This window comes from Gavialis gangeticus, unplaced genomic scaffold, assembly GCF_001723915.1.
Source record: "Gavialis gangeticus isolate Ggan-Ray unplaced genomic scaffold, GavGan_comp1, whole genome shotgun sequence".
Lineage (NCBI taxonomy): Eukaryota > Metazoa > Chordata > Crocodylia > Gavialidae > Gavialis > Gavialis gangeticus.
Window position 1 is genome coordinate 31,314,791 of NW_017729004.1, and position 24,326 is coordinate 31,339,116.

The 24,326-nt window shown below is 40.6% G+C and overlaps 1 protein-coding gene across 1 annotated transcript in view; it reads left to right on the forward strand.

The window, feature by feature from the left end:
- Positions 1–24,326, forward strand: part of PARD3 (par-3 family cell polarity regulator) — an 844,345-nt gene that overhangs the window by 464,149 nt on the left and 355,870 nt on the right. The window contains exons 13-14 of the mRNA XM_019507949.1: positions 9,842–10,030; positions 10,963–11,133. Coding sequence (XP_019363494.1) covers positions 9,842–10,030; positions 10,963–11,133 — 360 coding nt within the window. The remainder of the gene's footprint in view (positions 1–9,841; positions 10,031–10,962; positions 11,134–24,326) is intronic.

Genomic DNA, 24,326 nt, shown 5'->3' on the forward strand with positions numbered 1-24,326 from the left:
TGTAGCAGCAGCAGCTGCGGTGGGAGCGGCAAAAAGGACACTACAGCAGTAGCAGCAGTTGCTGCCAGTGGTTGTGTTCACCAAGGCCCCAGGGCCTTGGATTCTGTGGCAGGCCCTGCCTACCACTAGCCACATCCCTGTAGCTCTTAGTATATTAAGTTGACAAGAGAAGGAATTGAAATGGATTGTGAATCCTGAATCCTGAGGAAGGTTAATTAAACTTCTTAAATTAAGATATACCCATTGTAGTAGGTGCATTGACAACTTCCCATATGATTCTAAGGAGTTATTTATTAGATGGATTTAATCTGTTTTACAGAGTGAAGAAATGTGCAGTGAGTACAATGTTTATATAAGTTTGATCAATTGATTTTAATATTCCTGTATTTACTTAATTCCAAGATGAGGTTCCCCCCTTCCCCCATTGGCATAGGGGAAAAAAGCCCTCTTCTTTTATAAGTGCCTACAAGGAAATCTAATTAAATACTTTGTCTATTATTAAACTGCTGCCGAAAGCAGTATGTGCTCAGCAATGGAAACCATCTATGAGAATGAATATAAAACACAAGGTCCACATTGGGCAAATGTGCTGATGGGAACCCTTTTTTGGAAGGCATCCTATGCGCAAGCGCCAGGCCTAGAAGCCTTGCAAAAATATTTATTCATATATATATATGCCCCAATAGTCTTGCTTGTCCCTAGCCAAAAGGCTGAAGGAGCAAGCTAGAGGGAAAGCCTGAGAGCAATCCCCTTTCACCATGAATTGTGTAGCCAAGACCCTCACATTTGGTGGCATGTATAGACTCTCACAAGGGACAGTTTCTGGGGATAACCATTTTTCTAGCAAGGGGTAGTACCTGGGTGGAGGTAATGTATAGTTAACCTCCCACTTCCATTTCCAGTGGGAAGATCTTGACTTTACCCCCCGACTTTATGGAAATGGGAAACTCCTCCCTAGCTTGCTCATGTGGCCATATGGCAAACTCACGGGCATCTGAACCCCAAGTCTCTGGGCCTGGGCCTGCATGTAGGATGCCCACCAAATTATTTGAAAGCAACTGAAGCCTCTGGTGGGGGTGGAGAATGTTTGCTGATAGTAGGGCCACATATGGTTTTTGAATGACTAACAGATTTGGAATTGATTTGGCTGATTTGACTTGGAACATGAAACATTTTCCAAAAAAAAAAAACCTTTCTTAGCCTTGAGTTGAAGGCCTACCCTTTGTGAGAGGCTACACATGCCTCCAAATGGGAGGATCTTGGCTACAGAATTTATGGTGATGGGGGATTGTTCTTCCGATTTCCCTGTAACTTGTTCTTTCAGCCTTTTGGCAAGGGACAAGCAAGGCAAGAGGGCATCTGAACTTCAAGGCCTTAGGCTTCGGTTTGTATGTAGGATCCCTGCCGTGGATTTGGAAGTATCTGAAGCCCCATACTGAAAAGTCTCGGTGGGAGGGTGGCTACTGGTGGTTGTGCCCCACAGACTTGGACACTTGAGCTCTGTTCAGAATTTGGAACTGATTTGGCCCAAGGCATGAAGCTAAAAAAAAAAAAAAAAAAGGGGGGAGGTAGGGGGGGCAGGCAAGGGGAGAGATACCATAATCAAGAAGATGTTTTTCCCAGGATGAGGCCTGTCCTTTGCATTCTGGGCAGGCTGACCCCTGCAAGTTTCCCCTGAATTGTGGGAAATGCAACTGCACAATTTTGTGTTGATGGGGGACTGCATTCATGTTTCCCCCCGGCTTGCTCCTCAGTATTTTGGCTACAAGCAGTGAGACTAGGGGACATCAAACCCCAAGGCCTTGGGCTTGTCTTGCAGATAGGATGCCCGCCATGGATTTGGGGAGTATCCAAAGCCTACAACTGATGGGTCTGGGAGGGGGAATACTTGCCTGGTGGTAGAGCCACACACACAGACTTGAATGATTGAGCTCTGCTCATTTGAAATTTGAACTTGACTATTGGCTTTGCCCAATAGTTATCAGAACTGATTTGGCTCTTGAAAGGAAAATTTTAAACAATATATAGTATCTGAGTATCTGAAACGCCAGACTGTTTGGTCTGGGAGGGAGGATACTTGACCAGTGGTAGAGCCACCCAGACTTGATAATTAAGCTCAACTCAGTCAAATTTCAGAACTTGACTCATGGGCATTGTCCAAGTGAATTTGAAATTTGGAACTGATTTGTTCCTACTTTATACCAGACATAAGTAGCTGCTAAAGTACTGCTCGGAATTTTGTTTATGAAACACCTGTGCTAAAACTTACAATAATTTAAAAAAAGATAACGTATCAATTCTAGATGAACTAAGTCTGCATGGAACTTTTTACAGCTAAGGTCTGACACTAAAGATAGACGGAAGGGGCTGCCAGGGGAAAAAGTTGGGGGGAAGCAGAGAACAAAGAGCTATTTAATCTCCCAGATTTATTTTCCCTGCTGTTGGAAGGATAAAAATTCAAGGTAAACCTCCAATAATTAGAGTCTATACCTGGAAAATTATAACAAACTTATAATCTCATTGTGGGGAGGGGGCTATCGTATATTTGGAGTGATCTATTCAAATATGGTATTTATAAACTATTTTACACCAGTCACTGTCAGTATGTGTAGGTCAAAATGGCAGTCTTAAAGAAAATATTGCTATAGACAGGTAGTGGTATTCTTATACAGGTAAATAAGAAAACATGTGGAAGTGCTTAGACTCCCATTTTCCAAAAGCCGTGATTTCATACTAAATGAAAATCACATGCTAGGATTTTTGTTCCTTTGAAAATACTTGCAAAAAAGCATTTCAAACTTAAAAAAAAAAATACATTATAAGCATTCAATTGAAAGCACCTTTGAAGATGAGGCATCTTTTTGCTGTCAAACTGAATCTTTTTTATTGTAGCTAAGTAATCAAATTCATTGCTTTAAAATGGACTAGCAATAGAGTAGACCTTCAGTGGTGGTTCACTAAAACTACTGCTATATAAACAAATTCTTAACTTACTCTGCATATAATATGCAGATAATTTCTTCTTGATGAGATTAAAATTAAAGCAGACCACGTTTCCCATAAAATTTGAAAAAAAATCAAACATAGTTTCTGATATTTAGCAGCTGTTGTTTGATTTGTATAAGACTGCAGCCTCTGCCAGATGTGACATATTAACTTAGCTAATATGAATAATGAGTCTCCATATATATGTGCAAATAAGATTCATTAAGGTTTATCTAACATATGGGAAGAATTAAAATACTTAACCTAGGAAGAGTGAGAAAGAAAGTGAGGATAAGATTTTTTTTTTTTTTAATTAGTAATTTTTGATAAATTCAAGATAAGCTTTATATTAATTTATAGCCCAAAGTAGATGCTTTGGGCCAGTATAACCTCTAATACAAAACATGATTGCTTGATGAAAAATACTTTTAAAAGGAAAGAGAAAATGCCTTGTAGTATGTTACAACTTAGCAACTGAGAATGACACATGGTGTTATATATGCATCACTGTTAAATCAGTGGCCAAGCTTTTTCTCCACTGGAGGCCTAGTCTGAATGGGATTCTCTGATTGTATTTGTCTTTAATGCATATCCACTGCAGGAGACATCAGCTTTCAGTTGTTAATTTTCAAGAGAGGTCTAATACTGAAAGTACAGAGGTGGGGGTTGCAGATCATCTACATGCTTTGTTTCCTAGCACCTATAATAGTCATACATCCAGCTTTCAGAAGTACTAAAATTCTCCTCTAACAAAACAGTCCTTTCTGTATAAATAGAGCTTTGACTCCTTTTAAATGAATTGAATCATGTATATATCTCTGCAGATATGTGTATACATAAAATATGGAGAAGGAAAACTCAAGTACGTTTTTGCATAAGATTTTTTTTTTTTTAAATACGTGGGTCATACTAACAAATGGTCAAACCACTATTGATTTATGCAGATCATTTCAAATGTGCCAATAAAATGCTTCTGCTACCCAAAGCCTAAATGTCACATACCATGTATCTGTTGCACAATAAATAATTTGAACAATTTTTTGAGGGGTGGAGTCTGTTTGTGATCACTTTTAAGAGTTGTACTTTCTTCATATCAAGAGTCCAGCTGTGCACTCCTCTATATCAGAAAAGGAAAAAAAAAGTGATGGCATAAACATATTCTTAAAAAATAGAAAAAAACCCAAAAACACTTTTTTCACTTTAAAATGTTGTGACTACTTTGAGATCTTCCAGGCCTAGGAAGCAAATGATGAAAAGTGGAAATACTCATTTTTGAAGAATATAAAGTTACTTTTACTGCTCCAATGGGGTCTTAAATTTTTTGAACCTTATTCATCCAGAACTGGACATTGCTCAGTCTGGGCCATTGGTAACTGATTGAGGCCAAAATTCTGCATTTGAAAGAAAAGATGATGAAAATGACAAGATTGTACTACTTCAAGGTTCGCAGTGCATAAAATCCCAGTCCAGGTGTAGTAACTGGCAGAGTGCAGGTACAGTGGACTGATGGTATAGATTATATGGTTAGGTACATTGAGTAAGTGCAGTTTATATCATAGCTATCTATGAAAGGAGAGTGCATGTTAATGTTAAGTAATCTCTTGAAATGAGTTGCTTTTTATGCTACAAATAACTTAGAAATATATTCTTTCAAAAAAGTGGGTGTACATAGCTTTTTATCTTCCTGCTATAAAAGAAATCATGCCAGAAATTAATCACACTTAAGGGAGTGAAAAAGAGTTTGGTTTACAGCCCCATGGTAAGTTAATTTTAGTTCATTATATTAGTAGTAATACTAGTAGTTAGTAGTATTCATTATATTATGCATTATTCATTTGTTATAATTCATTTTTGTGTGTGTGTACACATGCTATATACACACACATGCACACACATACAGTGCGTGTGTGTGCAAAATCAGAAAGTAACTACAGACAAATTTCAGTGACCTAGATACTGCTGAGAAAACATCGTGTCTAAGCTTGCACAGAGAATGAACCTTGTCTGTAGAGAAAGCTAGCTGCTTTGTAACTACGGTAACCCACTTTGGAAACTGGTCCCAGCTTGATTGAAAATTGCTTCCCCCATTAGGTGGAAGTAGTTTTTTGATTTCTCTATCCCATGCTGGTTATTCAGCAGCTGATCCCCAATGAGGTCTTGCATAGAGAAGGCATTCCAAGTAGGAAATTTCTCTGTAGGATTAGAAGCAAGAAAGGATAACAAAGGGATGCTATTATTAACATGACAAAATAAAGTTATCAGATTGTTAGTGCCAAGGTCCATTTTTTACCATGGTATAAAATTGGAGTAAGTTTTATGACCGTTCTAGGATCAGATCAGGGTTATTAATGGTAGCATAGGATGAAAACAGTATCTCCTTCTGTTCCTTTATCTTCTGAACTTTTATCACTACTTTTGATATATCTAAACACTGTCAAAAGTTTACTGCAGTGTGAAAGTTTATCTTTAAATTTACACTATATTTATATTATATTTTAAAAAGTGGAAACCATATCTCAAGTGTCATTTGTTAGGAGCTGATGTTAGGTGTGAATTTGAAGCAAAGAAGTCACCTACATATTTTATCACCAATCGAATTTTTATTACAAATTACATACTTGAGCAACTCCATTCATTCTGCTGAAGTCATTTCAGATGACCTTTCCTTCCACAGACTATGTCTGAACAGAATATTGTACTGTTGCTAATTGTTTTGGGCATGGTGCACAGAAGATCTTAAGGGAATTGAATTTTGTTGTTTAGGGATCACAGTACATAAATTTACCTGCATGTTTATTTCTGGCCTGTCAAAGTATATGAAGCAATAAATTTCTCCCACAGATCAACTAATCATGAAAATAATGTTGAGGTGTTTGATTGACACAGTGAAGCTGTTAATTTGGAGTATATCAAGATCAAATGGAAGTTATTGCAATTAGGCAGTGATTGTGTTTCTTTTCATTTAAAAATTTTAAATACCACATTTTATATTTTTGTGCATATTAATGCTGTTGAGTGATGATCTTGGTGGAATTTTTATGGTGTCTTGAATTCACACTATTCAATATAACTTAAATGCAAATACTGTTTTCTTATAATTGTTGGCATGTTGTTGGCTGAGGAGAGTTTTGGCATGGATACGGGTGTCAGTGTTTCTGTATTATGCAGTACTTTTGTTTAAAAGGAAGACTGTCACCCTAATATATATTGTTTCAGTTTGGTCTTGGTGTATCAGGTAGGATCATGATGCTTCTGTCTCAGGGAAAATGTACCTGTTACAAAGAAGGCAGATGAGCTACATCAGTGGGAGCTAAACATTGTGGCAGGCATGCTACAAATTTGCTCCACACCCTTCCTGAGTACCACTCTCGTTCCCTTCCCCTGCCTGATATGCTGCTCTGCTTTCTACCCTGTGCTCTTTACCCAGTTTGCTGCTTTGCTTTATGCCTTATCTGCTGCTGTGCTGCCTTCCCCCTCCCTGATTGGCCATGTGCCACACACACACAGTGTCCGTGCCATTTGTGGCACGTGTTGTAGGTGAGCCACCCCTGAGCTAGATAACTCATCTAGAGGTTCCTGGAAATCAATGTAATTCTGTGCCACTTCATTTCTGAAACAGAGCTGTGATATGAGTGCTGAATATTTTAAGATCTCCTTTTTACCACTGAGTGGCAAAACAGATAATGTCTGTTTTTAGTATTTACTAATCTGAGTGCTTAGTATTCACTGTTATTTCAAAAAATCCCTTTGTTCAGTCACAGACATTACTAGAAGAATTTTGTGTGGAAATAGTACCTCAAAGAAGAGCAAACTGCCTTGCTTATCTCTGGCTCTTTAAAATATTCTTCTTTAAGCAGACAATTGACATAATTATTCAAAAGCAGAAGGCTACTTGAGTCTCTAAATTTGCATTAGCTTGTTCACTTATCTTAAAATTAGAGCTTGCAGAAAACTACAATCTCATTAAGAATATTGTTAGGATGATGACACAACCATATTCATTGGTCTGGCAAGATAGCATGTGGAGTGGAGGCAGCTTGCCAGGTCTTAAGGGATGCTTGGAGTAAGATTTTTTCATTGACCTTTTTGGCAGGTAGGGTCTGAGCCATTCATCTGTTCCTATTAGAAGGAAGTTCACTACAATGCAGGGCCTTTATATTGGTAGAAGATAGGAAATTTCTTTTAAAGGGGAGAAGAGAACTTCAAGTTTTTAGTAGCAGAAATATGATAAAACTAAATATATTAACCTGATCTGCTTTTTTGTATTTACCAATGTGTCCTGTATTCCCTATTGCTGCCTTTAACTCATATTTTTTTCAGAGATTCGTGCAATTACTAGTTAAGGGTCAGGGTAATTCTCAATTCTGTAGAAGACTCAAAGATGAAGGGAAAGCATTCTGAGACAATCTGATAGAAGAAATGGACTCAGATTTGCATTTTCACTGACATTCACATGGGTGAATGAAAGGTTGGCTCACACAGCAAAATGAGATTCTGGTCTGGAACCTCACCTGGATTTGTAGATGGTCAGTTCAAAGGTTTTCCTTTGTAGTAGTAGTAGTTTAGCTTTGAAATCCAGTTCTGAGTGCTGAGAGTTAGGGAGTTCTGCCTTGAGCTTACACCTAGTACAGATAATGCAGACATCATAAGCATGAGACAGAAAAGACCTACTTTGATTATAGAATTCAGCTTCCTGTTGGGTCTAACTATGAACCTTAATGAAAAGGTGCTAAACTGTCTTAGATGTTGCATTAAAAAACCCCAAAATGCACCCTATCCTTGGGGGTCGGGGATGTTTTTGGGCAGAGTGCCAAAAACGCCTGCAAACTTGACTCGTAAGATGTTGGTGTGCCAGGGGCAGACAGCAGGGGAGCTGGGAGGGGCCTGGTCCTTGTTGTGGCAATGCAGTCCTGGCTCCTTTCCTGAGATGGCAATGCCACAAAAAATGTCTTTGTGCGCCACGCTCTGGGGGTTGCCTACCCCTGCACTAGCCTTAATTTTAACCAAAAAATCAGTCAAGGAAAGCACAGGATCTCAAACGCTGTAAGTGCTACACTTGGAACACAGTGAAGAGTGCTTGGAGGGTGTTAATGGAAGGAGCTGGGGTTGATTACTTCCTGAAGTTCATGACATAAACCGAATGGGAAGAGGCAGAACCTTTGACCAGGTTCCCCTTTCACAAGCAGCCTGGTTTGCTTACTACTACTTTTTCCATACAACAGCAGTGGCAAAACTAAGGCATGTGGGCCCAAAACAACAATCTCGGTCTTCTTTATTTACATACCTCTCACATCTTTCTTCTTTGGGGCCTCATTTCATATCTCTGGAGGAGTTGGGACCAGCTCTGGTGGTTTAACAGTCTGTTTGGGTGCTTAGGATTATGGGAAATGCAGTGTAGGTACAAGAAGTGCAAGCTAGATAATAGTGTTTCCTGCCTTATTATGGTTTTTGAGTTTGAAAGTTGATGGGGAATGAGAGAAGCAAGGAGTTTTGCTAGAGGTTGCTGTGGTTGGGAAAGGGAGATAGAAAAAGGAATTAGTAAGAGAGTTAGGAGCTGAGAGGCACTGGTAAGTGGAAAAAAAACAAGTAGAATTAATTCTCCAAATTGGTAACAGGGCTCCTGCTTCTGGGCATTTGTGTACAAGACCTGAGAGTCTTCCCGTTCTTTCTATCTCTGTAGAAGGGTGGGAGGTAAAAGGCAGAGGAAAATGTTAAAATTCACAAAAACGTTTCAGTAGCCAGAGTTCCTTGCTCCCAGTGAAATAAAAAAACTCTTCTTGGAAGAAGGTTCTCTGTTCTCATTTTTCCTTCTGATGGCTACCCCTTCTTCAGCACTACTGCTCTTACAGGACTTCACATTTGCTTTGTCTGCCTCGTTGCCCATCCTAACAGAGATCTTTCTGCCTGCAGTTTGATGTGTACACTGTTTCTATTATGTCTATCTCAGTGATCCCCTCCTCCTTGTTCTATAGTTTGCTTCTTTTACAGCAGGCAGTCAACTCTTCCCTGTGTTAGTTGTTGGGGCTCTTCTCTGCTCAGCTGCCTGTAGTTGAACAGCCAGCAGAGAGTGTGTGAAGGGTGTCACTGAACATTTTGTCTGCCTAATAGTCCAGGATATTGGTTGGGACAGTTGTTCCAGGTTTTGAAAACCTGAGACTATTGAAGACAAACTAACACTGTGGTCATGAATTGAGTGAGGAAGGGTATGAGATGAAGGAGAAGATCTAGGTATTGGAGACAGAGGGGAAGGGACACTGGTTCAAACACAAATGTTTTGGCACCCAGAAACAAAGATCTGCCATTGCTGATCTCAGCTATAACATACTGCAGTATGTTTCTTTTCACTTTGCTAATTTCAAACATGTCAACTGGGGCAAAAGAGTAATAGTTATCTATCTTCCTCCTGTTTTACCTCTTCCCTGTGGTTTAGAGAACATAAGTAACAATGATGAAAGTATTTTAAATACTTTACATATTTTAAAAAGATAATTCTTCCAATGCAGCTTTATCCTTTGGCTAGTAAAATGGCTGAAGTTCTGTCAATACTCAAAGTAATAATATATAGATATATATAAGGCTGTTTTAATATTGACACATGTTTTAAACTGTTTTAGTAACCAAAGAAGGGTTAGGCATGAAAACACAAACATAAGTCGCATCTGATTACAGGAATCATCTTGAGGTGATTCCAGATGCGTTATTAGCATGAATTTCCCTGTAGAATTTCAATGGGAAATATTGTTGTATTGCAGTTAAAGAGGGCTTTTTTTTTTAAAATGTTAATAGCTGCGGCTGGAAGATAATTGCAAGTAAGAAAGCAGTTTTCTCTAATGCTGTATTAATCCCTTCCTGACAGAAAGCAGAAGAAGAAGATCTTGTTCTTACACCTGATGGCACCAGGGAATTCCTGACATTTGAAGTTCCACTTAATGATTCTGGTTCAGCTGGACTTGGTGTCAGTGTCAAAGGTAACCGGTCAAAAGAAAACCATGCAGACCTAGGAATCTTTGTGAAGTCTATCATTAATGGAGGAGCAGCTTCTAAGGTAAGAGGAGTCACCATCTGCCTTTTCTTGCCTGTTAAAAGTACCACAGCTTTGGCTATTATGAGGACATCCCCAGCTTCCAAGAAAATAGGATTTTTATGTGTTTAGCTAAACTGGCGCTTCTTAATTTCACTGTCAAATGAGGCTGTAGATTTATACTCAGGGAGTGCATCTACATGAGCAATTAATACGAATCAGTAAACTCCAGAGCTGCTTGAGCTGGAGTACACTATTTCTGGGTGCAGCATCTGCACATGCACCCAGGACAGCAGCACTTTGAGCTGGGGCGGAGCTGGCCGAGGGTGGCAGCAGGTTCCGAGGGTCAGCTCTGGGCTCCAGGTGGTGCTGTTGGCAGTGGAGGAAGTGGCTGGCATATGAGGGTGCCAGATGTGCAGAGCTCTGTGGCTTGGTAGCAGCCAGGAATCTGGCCTTTTCCTGGTCACTGTCCACACGTGTGTTTCGGCACAGTAAATGATTCCACTGTTAGATAGTACTGTCCCCAGCAGTGCTTATCTTATGGCAGAGTTAATTAGTTTACTTCACCATAACACCAGTGCACATGTAGATGGTCACGTTTTGCTGCAGAGCTAATTAGTCTACTCCACAGTAAAGCACACATGTAGATGCACCCAGATTAGTGCATCAGAGGAATGAAATAAGCTTTAAAGATTCTCAAGAAAGAAGAAATGCATTTAAATGAGTATGCTGTTTGTGTCTATTATGATGATAGCTTGAAGTGCAAATGTATAAATTATTGGAATAGGCACTTCCTACAGTGGCTGTTTAAAATCTGTTATTCCAGTTTTCACTTAGCTGTAAACTATCAGGATTAAGAATAGGTTTTATTTTATTTATCTTTTGTGCTAAAGACTTAAACTTCTTTTTTCTTTTCTTTTTTTTTTCTATGCAACTGTTGCATTTTCCCTTGGCAGGATGGCAGGCTTCGAGTGAACGATCAGTTAATAGCAGTAAATGGAGAATCCTTATTGGGTAAGACAAACCAGGATGCTATGGAAACCCTAAGAAGGTCCATGTCTACAGAAGGAAACAAACGAGGAATGATTCAGCTTATTGTGGCTAGACGAATAAGTAAAAGCAATGAGGTAATACACTTTTTATTTAGGGTTTGAAAGCTCCAAATACTTTTGAAGATACTCTTGTTTACAGGGGATCTATTGTTTCTTTGAGACTAGGAAGATTAGTGTTTGAGAGTCTACAACAGAAGCATAGCATGGAATTATTTGAATTTCAGTTTTGTACATGCTAACCTTATTACCAGATCAATGAAGTGTATTTCTTTAGAGTATTTTTTATCAATGAATAACAGGAAAGACTGGATAGAATGATATTGATTTTTGTAATTGAATCACACTTCCCCTCTGAACTTTGTTCCTTAGGATTTTCATATAATTTTGTCAAACTTTTTTTTTTTCCAAATATAGTTCAAGTTTTCATGGTTTGATGCTTAACTGGTTCATTCTTGTTTCATTTTTCAAACCTGATTTAATTTCATATATCCAGAAAATGTGAAACATCTAGGGTGGGGTGATGAATTTTTATTACAGTATTTTTAAATTGATCATTTTCATTATAATTTAATATTCTGCTAAAATCTTTAAAACATAAAGCAGAAAGCTATTAAGATCCAAGACATAAAGATCAGTATTTTAAATCTTTGTTCAGGGCTTACTTGCATACCTGCCATTGCAAGGTAAACAAAGAATCCTGAATTGAGGAGTTTCTAACAAATCCACGAAGGAACTTAGCCATGATGCTAAGGAACTGAGCATCACCCCACAATTTAGGCACTTGGCTCCAGGAGCAAAATGTCTGAATCCAATTAGTGAATGGGTAGAGCCAAGTGAGTATAAAAATGGGTTTTACAACATTCAGTAAACTGACTGCGGGTGATGCTTGAGTTAGTGGTTCTCATCCATTTTAGATTTAGGGCTCTCCTGTTAGATTTAAGTCTTGGAAAATGTCAGCTCTTAGCTTTAACTTATTTTTTTTGACTAGAGAAAAATAATAGAGCAATTGTTCTATTGTAAAGGATTCAGAAAGACCAAAACTGGGCAGAATGCTTTTGAAACTAGGAAGTTCTATTTGAAATCTCTGGGTTTATCTTATGAATCACATGTAGGTATTTGCATACTTAACAGCGCTAATATTGAGCATTCACCCCATGGCACCCTGGTTGAGAGAAACTGTCCAAAGCCAACCACTAGGAAATACTGAAGAGAGGACATTTCTTGGCTTCCAGCCCCTGTTCCTGATACTGCTTATGCATTGTGCATTAAAACATTACTGTATAAAATACATGAATGTTGTTGGTCTCCAGGATCAGAACCAGGACCCCCCTCTCATCTGTACCACCAAGAGAGTGCCCTCATTACTAGATGCACAGTATCATGTTCCCTGTTGCTTACTCTCCCTTGTTCCATTTCTTGCATTCCTTTCTACACCCAACTTCAGCAGTAGTTTGTGTCCTGTTTCACTTTAGCCTCTAGCACAGTGATGGCACGCTCCTAAGAGGTGGTAGATTTGTACTTGAACTCCCTCAGGCAGAGAAGAGCCTATGATATTGGTCTTCCACTTTCTGTACAAGTGCTCTAACCACAAGGAGATTTAAAAGGCAGTCCCATCAGTATCTTCATGTCTTCCTTCTGTGCTGATCTTCAGGTCTGTCTGTGAGTGTTTAGATGTGTGCCTCATGTTAGCTGAGAGCCCAAAATAGACAAATAAAGTAAGTCTGCTCCCAAACGCATGTGGCCTCTTGAGTGCTTCAGCAGTTCTGATCAGTTTTGTGAATGCTCTTTTAGGTTAGGTACCTACATTTTGCCCAAGTTGCATGTTTGGTACCTAATTATATTTTTGTACCTGGCCATGAAATCTCCAAATAAATGTGGAAAAAGGATTGTTTAATTATATAAATTATTAAATTTCTATTTTAGTTTTTAAGTTTCTTCCCACATTCTATTGATGTCTTTATAACCTTAACATCTCTTCATGGTATTCAATAATTAGTTCGACATTAATTTAAATAATTTTATGTAGGGGATATACCTACAAAAACATACATATAGGAGGGGGTTTTTTTTAGCAGTTTCTATTTGGAGTACAGCATTTTAAAGACAAGATCAAAGAAGACAGCAACTGTTCTGAATGGTGGGGGGAGAGGGAGAGTAACCAGTGAGCTGTCAGGGAGCCCTGGTAGAAGCCTGGTAGCTCTGCTGCAGTTTCCAGAGGTCTGGGTATTCCAGCAGTGGTGGCACTGCTGATGCCAGCACCCAATGTATTACTACCACTGTCAGAGGCCTGGCAAAAACCAGGCAAGGTTCTTTGAGTAGATGTGATATATTTTATTAGACCAGCTGAGTAGCTGGAAAAAAGTTCTTGGCAAGCTTCTGGGCACAGTCACCCTTCTTCAGGCATAGGAAGTCTCTTCCATCTCAAAACTCTTCTGTCTTTGATAGATTTTTGGTGTGCATTCATTCTGGTACACAGTTTTTGTTTGGTTTCTCCCCATAGCCTTAGTCTTTTGGTGAGAAGACTACTCGAGATGGGATAAGAGTCAGTAAGAAGGATTTTTCAGAGTGATCTTTTGAACCCCTGGGTGTTGAATTTGGTCTGTCTGCTTATGAACACAGAGAATGGAATGTTTCAAAATGATACAGAATCACTGAAATAGACTTAAGGCCTTTTCTTGTGAAAATAATGACATGAAGCAAATTTGCCTTCTGTCAATGAAAACCTTCAAAGCCAAATGTAACAGGGTAGTTTTCTTGTAAATATTTTGGTGCAGACATAGGTCTTCTGCAAGCAAACCCAACAGGGTTCCATTTAAAGTCAGCAGGGTTTATACACATTTATTTCTGGCTGTAATTTGGTGCACTATGCTTGCTTAAGAACTGATTTGGCATACTTGACATTCACATGTTTGCTGCAGAACTCACATCTGTGACGCATCCAGTCCCAGAGCCAGACCCCAGGATAATATAATGCATCTATGAGGGGGAGAGTTGTGTCCACCTGAGTCTAATTTGCAAGTTTTGTAGATTTTCCAGTTACTTAATGAGATAGCGAAAAACCATGGTAACCTGTCTAGGTGAATCTTCTTGTGCAGCTGTCGGCACTCTTTGCATTACTAAATTGTATTTAAAAAAATGTTTCTGAGACTGCTACTTCCTCCTCAATTATTACTTTCAAAGCACTTACCAAAAGGAAAATATAGTGGCTGTGAAGTTTTCTTGTTTTACTGTCATGGCTTTCATGAGCAAAATGCTTGCCTAGTGGAAAAAAATGAAGCCCATTTTCTGAAGGTCTTATGCCTGAGTACAGCATAACAAATAGAAAGCTTTTCTAGCATGGGTTCCACAAATCCATGGCTCCATGCAGTTTGCCATATAGTTTCATAGTAGCTAGGGTCAGGAGGGACCTGAACAGATCATCTAGTCTGACCCCCTGCCACAGGCAGGAATGAATGCTGGGTTCACAAGACCCCAGACAGGTGATCATCCAACGTCCTGCTGAATTTGCCCAAGGTAGGGGCGAGGACCACTTCCCTGGGAAGTTGGTTCCAGATTTTGGCCACCCTAACTGTAAAATATTGCCTTCTGATCTCTAACCTAAACCTATTTTCCATCAGCTTATTACTGTTGTTCCTTGTCCCCCCAGGTGGTGCTGGGGAGAAAAGGGCTCTACCTATTTGCTGTTGATCTCCCCTGATGAGTTTGTAGGCAGCCACCAGGTCCCCCCTCAGCCTCCTCTTGCTGAGGCTGAACAGGTTCAGGTTCCTCAGTCTCTTCTCATAGGGCCTGTCCTGCTGCCCTCTCACCAAGTGGGTGGCTCTCCTCTGAACCCTCTCCAGGCTAGCCACATCCCTTTTGAAGTGCGTCGCCCAGTACTGGACACAGTACTCCAACTGCGGCCTTACCAAAGTCGCATAGAGGGGGAGTATCACCTCTCTGGACCTGCTTGAGATGCATCTTTGGATGCATGACAAGGTATAGCTGGCCTTGCTGACTGTGGTCTGGCATTGGCAGCTCATGTTCATCTTGGAGTCAGTAATGACTCCAAGATCCCTTTCCGCCTCTGTGCTTTCAAGAGGGGAGCTCCCCAGCCTGTATGTATGCTGTGGATTCCTTCTCCCAAAGTGCAGCACCCTGCGTTTGTCTACATTGAACACCATCCTATTCTAATCTGCCCACTTTTGTAGTCTGTCTAAATCTAGTTGCAGCCTCTCTCTCCCTTCAAGTGTGTCCACCTCGCCCCACATCTTAGTGTCATCGACAAACTTGAACAGCGTGCTTTCCACCCCCTTGTCCAAGTCACCAATGAAAATGTTAAACAGTGCAGACCCAAGCCCTGGGGGACCCCACTGCTCACATCTCACCAGGTTGAGTACAACCCATCCACCACTACTCTCTGGGTGTGCCCCATCAGCCAATTTTTTACCCATCCAACTGTGTAGGCATCAGTGCCACAGTCGCTTAATTTATTGATGAGAGACAGTGTCAAAGGCCTTTTTAAAGTCTAGAAAGACTATGTCCACAGCGACACCATCATCCAAGGATTTAGTCACGTGGTCATAAAAGGCCATCAGGTTGGTCAAGCAGGACCTGCCTTTGATGAACCTATGCTGTTGTCCCTGAGCGCGATATCCCCTGCTGGCCCCCCACAGATGTGCTCCTTGATGATTCCCTCCAAGATCTTCCCGAGAACCAAGGTGAGGCTTACAGGCCTATAGTTACCTGGGTCCTTCCTCCTCCCTTTCTTGAAAATTGGGACTACATTAGCCAGTTTCCAATCCCCCGGCACCTGGCCAGATGACCACGAATGCTCATAAAGCCAGGCCAAGGGCTCCACGATGACCCCTGCCAGCTCCCTCAACACCCTTAGGTGGAGGGCATCTGGACCTGCATATTTAAAAATGTATAGCCCTTCCAGAAGATACCTAACTACTTTGGTGCTGACTGAAGGCCTGACAGAGCTATCCCCGAGATTGTCCCTACCTCTGGTAGGTGGGATGTCCTGGTCCGTGTTCAAGAAAACAGAGGCAAAGAAACTGTTAAAAATATCAGCTTTCTTGTCTGGCATGGCGTCCCGTATATTTTGGGAAGTCACATCTAACGCACATTTTCCTAACTAAGAGCTACAAATGACTGAGCAGTCATTTCACCTTACTTCCCAAGATACAGCATTAAATAATTGATAGTGCTAATGGTCACTTTTTAGAAGTGTCATGCTTCAGTTGCTTGTTTGCCTATTCTAGATCTGGCTGTGGCTTTTGCTGAATCTCTGGCAAACTTTTTATGTTCATATCAACTGGGGTGAACATTATTCTTTGTGCTTGGAGAGGCATCTAGAAATTTCACTCCAACTCTCACTTAGTCATCATGCATCCTCGCTAAAGATTTTTATTTAATTATTTGAACAAATGTTCTTAACCGACTCATGCAAACCAGCAAGTCTAGGAGCCTACATAACAGAAAGAATAGAATGTTTCTAAGAAAATAAGGCTGGAAGGGACATGTAGTCCAGTCCCTTGCTCAAGGCAGGATCATCCCAGTCAAGTACATGTCTAACCTGCTTTTGAAAATGTCCAGGGACGGAGATTCCACAACTTCTGTGGGTAGCCCATTCAAATGCTTGACCACCCTCATAGTCAGAACCCTTCTAATCCCCAACCTAAATTTCCTCTGTTGCAGCATGAAGTCATTGTTCCCAGTCCTATCTTTTATGGCCACAAAGAAAAGTCCATCTCCATCTGTAATCACCCTTCAGGTATTGGAAGACTGTTATAAAATCTCCCCATTATGAAGTCCCCTTTCCTGTAGTAAATAATCCTAGTTCTTTCAACATTTTCTCATAAACCATGCTTCACTGGCTATTTCTGTTGTTCTTCACAGGACTTTTTCTAGTCTTTCTAGATATGGGGCCCCAAACCGGATACAGTACTGTGAGGAGGCAGTGCTGCATAGCATGGAAGAATCCCTTCCCTGGATTTGCAAGAGACTCTCCTATTGATACAGATCCATATGCTGTTGGCTTTTTTGCCACAAGAGCACACTGTTGGCTCATATTCAGCTCATGGTCTATTGTAACCCCCAGGTCTTTCTCTGTGGTATTGCAGGCAAGCAAATCTTTCCCCAGTCTGTATTTGTGCACACAATTATTCTCTTCCATGTGCAGGACTTTGCACTTGTCTTTCTGAATCTCATTGGTTTTATTTTAAACCATTTCTCCAGTCTCTTCCAAGTCATTTTGGATCTTAGCCCTGTCTTCCAGAGTGTCTGCAACTCCACCCAATGTGGTGTCATCCATAAATTTGCTAAGCATGTACTCAATCCCATTGTCCAAATCATTAATGAAGTCAGTAAATGATACCAGACCCAGGTATCAAATGGTTCCCCCAAGTAGACACTGAGCCATTGCTGACTAATTGAGTAGCTTATTCATGAAAATGTCTTGAGACACTGTCAAAAGCCTGGCTAAAGTCAAGGTACATCACATCCACTGCTTGTCTGTCATCTACAGAGTATTTAACTTTATCATAAAAGAATGAACCGCATCTAGAGAATCTGTGCAGCTATTCATCCTTCCCCCCCCCCAAAAAAAAACCCCCCAAAAAACAAAGGAAAGAAAATTTGTCATAAAAAATACCAGGGGGAAAAAAACAAGATAGTGTTTAGAAGAATCTTATAGAAAATGAAATTGTAGCTTTTCAAAACAGTGCAATTACACTTTTAGCTTCCTGTTCACCTGTTCTAATTCCCAGGTCAATTTCAAAGTTGTATCTGCTTACTTTATTGACAGAAAATACTTTCTGGATAGGTTATTATTGCCGAACCACAGCAAGAGGGGAAACAAGATTATGTTCCCTCTTGTGCATCATCATTAGTACTGTTATGTTCCAGTGACATGGTCAATCTTTTTACTGCTGTGCAAGGTCAATCCTGTGAAGCTCTAGTGCCTCCAGCAGTGTTGCATAGGTGTCAGTTTAGATGGAATTTGACCTGCAGAACCAACGCATATGGTGAGAAAGTCAGAGTCAATATGCTTAACTCTTAGACTATTGACTGTATTTGCCAGGTTGGTTCTCAGGATGCCTTTTTTCTCCCTAATGTTCACCCCAGTTTTTCTAATTTCCATACTGCAATATAGCAATCAAGTTGGGTTCTTACATGATAATGCTTGCCACCCAGCCACCAATAAAAAAGAAGTGAGTCGGATTTTAAGCTAATGGGAAATCTGAGTGTTGTTTTTGAGTTGTTTGTTAATGATTTGTAGGCTCCTGTTGTTTTATTTTCAATAAACCAATTAAAATTATTTAAAAATAAATTTTAACTTATGGCTACAGAGGGTCCATAGAGTTTGGAATTGGTTGAGAGAGAGTGTGTCATGGAAGCTGTTATGTGGAAAGTCATTTCCATTTCCATAGTAGAAATTTATTTAAGGCCCTAATCCTGTTTTAACAAGATCAAGATTTTGGATATTAGTTCAGGGATTGATCCAGAGGGATTTCGGTGGTGCAGTTGAACCCTTTTTCAGACCACACCGTAGGAGGAGCAGCTGACAACTTTTAAGTTGCCAACTTGAGTTAGAATTTCCCCTTCCCTTTTGCTCATTGGCACGTCCCATCTTGTTTCCTCTTCTTCCCCCTCTTTTCATTTCACCTCCTTTCTCCACCTATTGCTGCTGGTGTCCCCACTGTCTCCAATTGCTCCAGGGGCAAGGGAGCTCTAAAGCTGCTCCTGCCGTGCTCTAGCTGGGCTGCATAGAGCGTTGGGCTCAGCCCAGGACAGCAGCACTGGGCATGTTCTTTTCCCTGCCTGATCTTCCCAGATATTGCCCACCAGCCTGGAAGCAGGCTCAGGGTGGGGGAACCTGCCTATTCTCACTGTCCCTGGAAGCACTGAGTTGCATAGCAGCTTGCACACTGCTAGCTGCAGGTGGGGCAGAGGGGATGGATGGGGAGGGAAGGGTACGTGTTGCTGAGCATGGACGGGAGGGAAGGGAGTTTTGAAAGTCAGAGTTAGTAGGGAAACTTTTGCCTGATTTAGGAACATAAATTATGTTCCTAACTGCTGCTTCTGTGACATGGTCTGCCCATCCTGGGAGATAAGGGCAAGCTCAGAGGGGTGATGCAGCCACTCCTTCCAGGAGTGGTTGTTGCACCTGCACCCCTCTTATGAAATCCTGGATTCATCCATGTATTAGCTATAAGGGAAACTAGATTCTCTCTAGCTTTTTGCGGCCATAGGGAAAGTGGTGATAACTTTCTCATTGTTTGGAAGAGTAATTAAAATGTAAGTTAAAAAGGATCATTACACTTCTAAATTCTCAGTTTATATAATTTGAGCACAGAAGCAGTTTTAAAAGTTGGATAAGTGCTCCCTCACATTCTAATTTCAGAAACCCATATAAAAATTCCATATAGATATTTTATCTTGTCCAGAGTGATAGTGGATAGATCACTTGTTCTGACAGGTCAAATATAACAGAATAAAGTAAAAAGGGCCAACATAACTTCCCAGAAGGTAAAGAGTATCATTATATTGTAGTGGATATAATAAGCCTTAGGCATTGCCTCTAGTAGGAATTTTCATTGACTTACCAGGAGGTCGAACATAATCCATCCAGGCTTTCAACTAAATTATGTTACAGTAAATATTGATATAAGTATAGAGAGGTTTGTTGTCATGAATGAACTTCAAGCCAGAATCATGTGTCCGTATTACAACAGTACAAGACACGATAGTGTAGTTAAACGTCTGTCAACATCTCCATTGTAAACCATTCAAATCTTTGTTTAATATCTTAGCCATTTCAAACACAGTTGTCCAGTTGCTGTTTCATATAGGTTACTAGCTAATATTCAAGAAAGTTTAATATCCAGCCAAAACCTACATTTTCAGCTTTACAACATCAGGTACTCTGAGAAAATGCTGTACTGTGCATGACCGACATTGAATATGGACTCCAAAATACATTGGGAAACTGAAGCACAAAGAGGTAGTGACGTGTCCAGTGTCAAACCAGCATGTTGGTGGCAAGAAGGGAAGAATTTCAGAAGAGAGGATTTACACTGGGGGCGGGCAAGTATTTCGGGTGGAGGGCCACTTACTGTGTTTTGCCAAGCCATCAAGAGCCGCATGACAGGCAGTGAGGGGCAGATAAATATTAATTTTCTAAATTTTTTAGGGGCCCTGTGGGCTGGATAGAATGGCCTGGTGGGCTGTGTCCAGCCTGCGGGCTGCATTTTGCCTGCTCCTGATTTATATATATGTGGCCAATATTTCATAAAAGATTCTGCACAAACTGTTCCTGTTAGCTCTCAGGACCAGCTTTCTAGCCACTTGACACGCAGCCTACCTAGAACAATGGGAGCCAGCCTTTTTCATAGCAGTGCCACAGATTAGCCCCCATCCTCTCACCTGCTACTCTAATCCCATTCTTCTGCAGTCTGCTGCTCCACTTCTTGCTTCCTCCCCTGTGCTCACTGCTTGATCTGATGCTCTTTCTGCTTCCTGGCCTATCTGCTGCTGTGTTGCCTGCATCCTCCCTGATCTGCTGCATACCACACACACAGGCTGCTACTGCCACTTGTGGCACATGCCACAGGTTGACTACCCGTGACCTAGGGTTTGTCTATGTTGTACTGGACCATGTCCTGGAAGATTTCTGTGAAAATGTCCCCTCCCCAGCTCAACCTCCTTCTGAGTATGCTGCACGTCCAATAAAATATCTGTTCTGAGCAAAGTAGAGCAGAACTGGTCATTCCCCAAGAATGCATAAAAAAGTGGCTAGATGGTATTTTTTGGCTTGCAGAGGAGGTGTGAGTAGACATGGCATGCTTTCATGGTGGCCCTTCCTTGTACTGTCTAGCATGGTATACACCTGCCCCTCTTGTCACAGGACTGGCATTTTGTTTAAAATGACTCAAAAACCCAAGATTTGAAAAGAAGTGCCTGGATCCTTGTATTAGTTGTTATTATTGGGTGGCATAGGCAGACAGCTGGCAAACAGTATCACCATAATGCGTGCACAACCCTCAGGCACAGCACTAGCCAAATCAGCACAGCTGCTGCAGGGCAGGTGTGTTGCACTCAGAAAATAAAGGTAATCGTTACACTTCCAGTTCTGCTCCCTCCTTCCTGAATAACTTGCAGAGATTGCTTCCCTGCTAGTAGGGCTATGATTTTATGTGATAGCTGGATGTAGTCTGGTAAGAAGGAGCCTGGTATATGGTCACTCATGTTAAAATAAGATAAAGGTTTCTCTTGTTTAATTAGGTAGTCAATTCAATTATAGTGGGTTCCAGGAAATTTATGAGAATTGCTTCTTTCCAAACCTGACAGAAGAAAACCTGTTTGGAAGGTTTCCAGGTTCCAAAATCCTTCTTGTTTGTATGCTCAGGTCTGCCACTGCTGCTGAGTACACAACAAGCACAGCTCACAAGGAGAAGAATTAGCAGTGAAACATGGCAGATGGTCTTTCTCCTGCCCAGATACTGTAAGGGCCCCTCACCTCTTTAACTGAAATGATTAATGGAGAAGTGAGTGAAAGAAGACTTGGAGCTGGTTTATCTCTTCCCCATCACTTGGCATTACTGGTTGCATTCCAAACAGAGGGGGCAAGGACAAGGGTGAGGCAAACAACTTAGTCTTCTGCCCCCTGTATGCACAAATGCCTTGAATGTTAGTTGCGTTTTTGAGACCGTATTCCTATTCCATATCCAGCTTCTCATAGGGAAGATAGTACCATTTGGAGGTTCTGTAACTTTGAATGGTAGCTGCTTATAATGATCAAACTCGCAAAAAAACTCAAAACAAGCCAAACCCCAAGTTCCAACATTAGAAAAAGCCAAAACATGTTAAATAGGCCCAGCTCTACCAGGGTTTGCCAACCTGTGGCACAGGTGCCAGAAGTGGTACAGGCAGCCTGTGTGTGTGTGTAGCATGCAGCAGGCTGGGGAGGGGACAGAGAGCACTGTGGCCAGCAGGGAGCAGAAAGTAGAGCAACAGATCAGGCAGGAAGCACAAGGTAGGAAGTCAAAAGCAGAGAAACAGGTTGGGTAGGGAGTAAAGGGCAGGGAGCGGAAAACTGAGCTGCATATGGGATGAGGGAAGAGGATCAGAGTAATACCATGAGGAAGGCACATGTATGCCAAAAGGTTACCCCCCACTAAGCTAGAGCATAACCCACATAATCCTTGCCGTTTCCTCTTACTTTCCTTTTCTGTTCTTTCAACTCCTCGTGTTCCTGTCTGTCTTCCTATGCTTTCTTCCTATATTCTCTTTGCCTCCTATACCCATTTTTTTTTCTATGCTGGGAACAGCCTCATCACTGAGCCAAGCCAAGCTCCAGCCTTTCCTGTTTTTGAACCTGGAAGTCAACTTTTTTGCAAAGCATTCCAACTGACTTCATTCCCACTGCTCCACACACGTTTTCACATCACACCTGCTATGGCTTTGTCTTGTATGCTTGGCAGGGCAGGGATTTGTTACTTGTGTGTATCCGTTGCATGGTACTGTGGATACCATTTTATTCAAAATAATTAATAGCAGACAAACCAAAACTGCCTTTCTCCCTGGGCATTGCATAAATTGTTGCCATGTTCCAAAATCTGTACTAATTTAGGAATATTAAATGAGAGGTTAGCAATTCAGAACATATTTAATTTTGGCTCCAGTGTTATGAAAGAATCATTGGGAAAGGAGGTCAGAGGGATCTGGACACATTAGCCTACAATATGCAGATGAGAAGCAAAGAAGAAAGGCTGGATAATAATTTTGTGCAGCAGAAAGCACTCTAATTCCCTGAAGTTAGAATGCAATGTGCTATTTAACAAATTTCTATAGCAGCTCCTCTAAAACCACAAATGTGTTCCTGTCAAGAGTTTTGATAGATTATGCTCTAAAGGGAGGGAGAGAGCAAGCCTGGCTATTGTTCTGTAAATAAAGATGCATAATATGAAATTTGATCACTTCTGCCCTTTTGTGTTGGCCATGCTCTTGTTGATTAAAGTTTTTGCATACTTTACTTCATGCACACAACTCCATGTAGGACAACATTGTTTAAGTAACAAGGACTAAGTTAGTTGTCTTGATATGATCCAGATAAGGCCAGCTGGGCTAGTTAGTGCATGTAGTGCTTTGCTAACAGCTGGTTCTTATCTGAAAAATAAAGGGCTCTGATGGAGGTCCTTTCTCGTGTTAAAAATACTGGCTCGTTTTTATTTAACTTAAAAAAAAGGAGAGAGAGAGAAAACACAGCATGGAGCATTTTGTGTGTAATTTGATTGTATTTGTTCTAAGGTAGTTAGAGTGCAGGGCTGGTCCCAAAAGTGGAACTGTAGTGTCAAGCTTTTGCTACCACTACTAGCAGTCATTGCAGTAAAGTATATGGGAGCCAGTAGCAACCCTGCTCCTTTCATAGCCCTGCCTCCACTGAAAGGAGAGAACTTCTAAGGTTTTTGTTGATATCAGCTACCTGTTATCTATTAAACAAATTAACCTATGGAAGATAGTACTGATGGCAGCTTAGGCAGGAATGAACTTGCGTATGGGGAAGAACAGTGCTTTTATTTGCACTACAATCTTGGTTTTTGCTATCCATTGCTTTGTCTTGCTTGCAGCATTTGCTCCAGCTTTGACGTTTTTTTACACAAACTTTCTTTAAATAGGGATAGGCAAAAGATCTTTTTAAAAACACTTTGTGTGCCCCCTCCAGTTTTTGTTAGTTTATAAAAGGCATTGTATCTTTTGTTAAATATTTGTGTAGTTGGCTGTTGATGTCTTTATTTAAATCTCTCTTTTGAGATGCTAAGCAGAAACCAAAAAAGGCTTTCCCATGAAAGTGGTAAAATACATGGTCCCTGTTACAAAGCACAACCACCTAAACACAATGATTCTCTTGTTTAATCTTTTGTGTACTGCAGTTTACCAGTTTACCTGGTGCGAATTTCTCTGCATTTCTTTTGGATTCCGAGCTTTCATTTATTCTGTTTATAATAATCTAATGGGACTGTGAGACAAATTATTTTGATAGTTGCTGTCTGCAGAGATGAGCTGTCACTTCAAACTGGTCTTATTATGCGGCTCAGTAAAAAGCTGGACAGTTGTTACATAAACTTTGTAATATAGTACTTTCTTTCTGGAAAAAAAAATAATTTTATTGTACTAATACACTAATCTATTTGGATCAATTTTCAGACTTTCTTGAAAGGAAAGTGAAAAAAAAAATCCATTTATCCTTAATACAGTTAGTGTGAAAGTTTAAATTCCTGAATAGT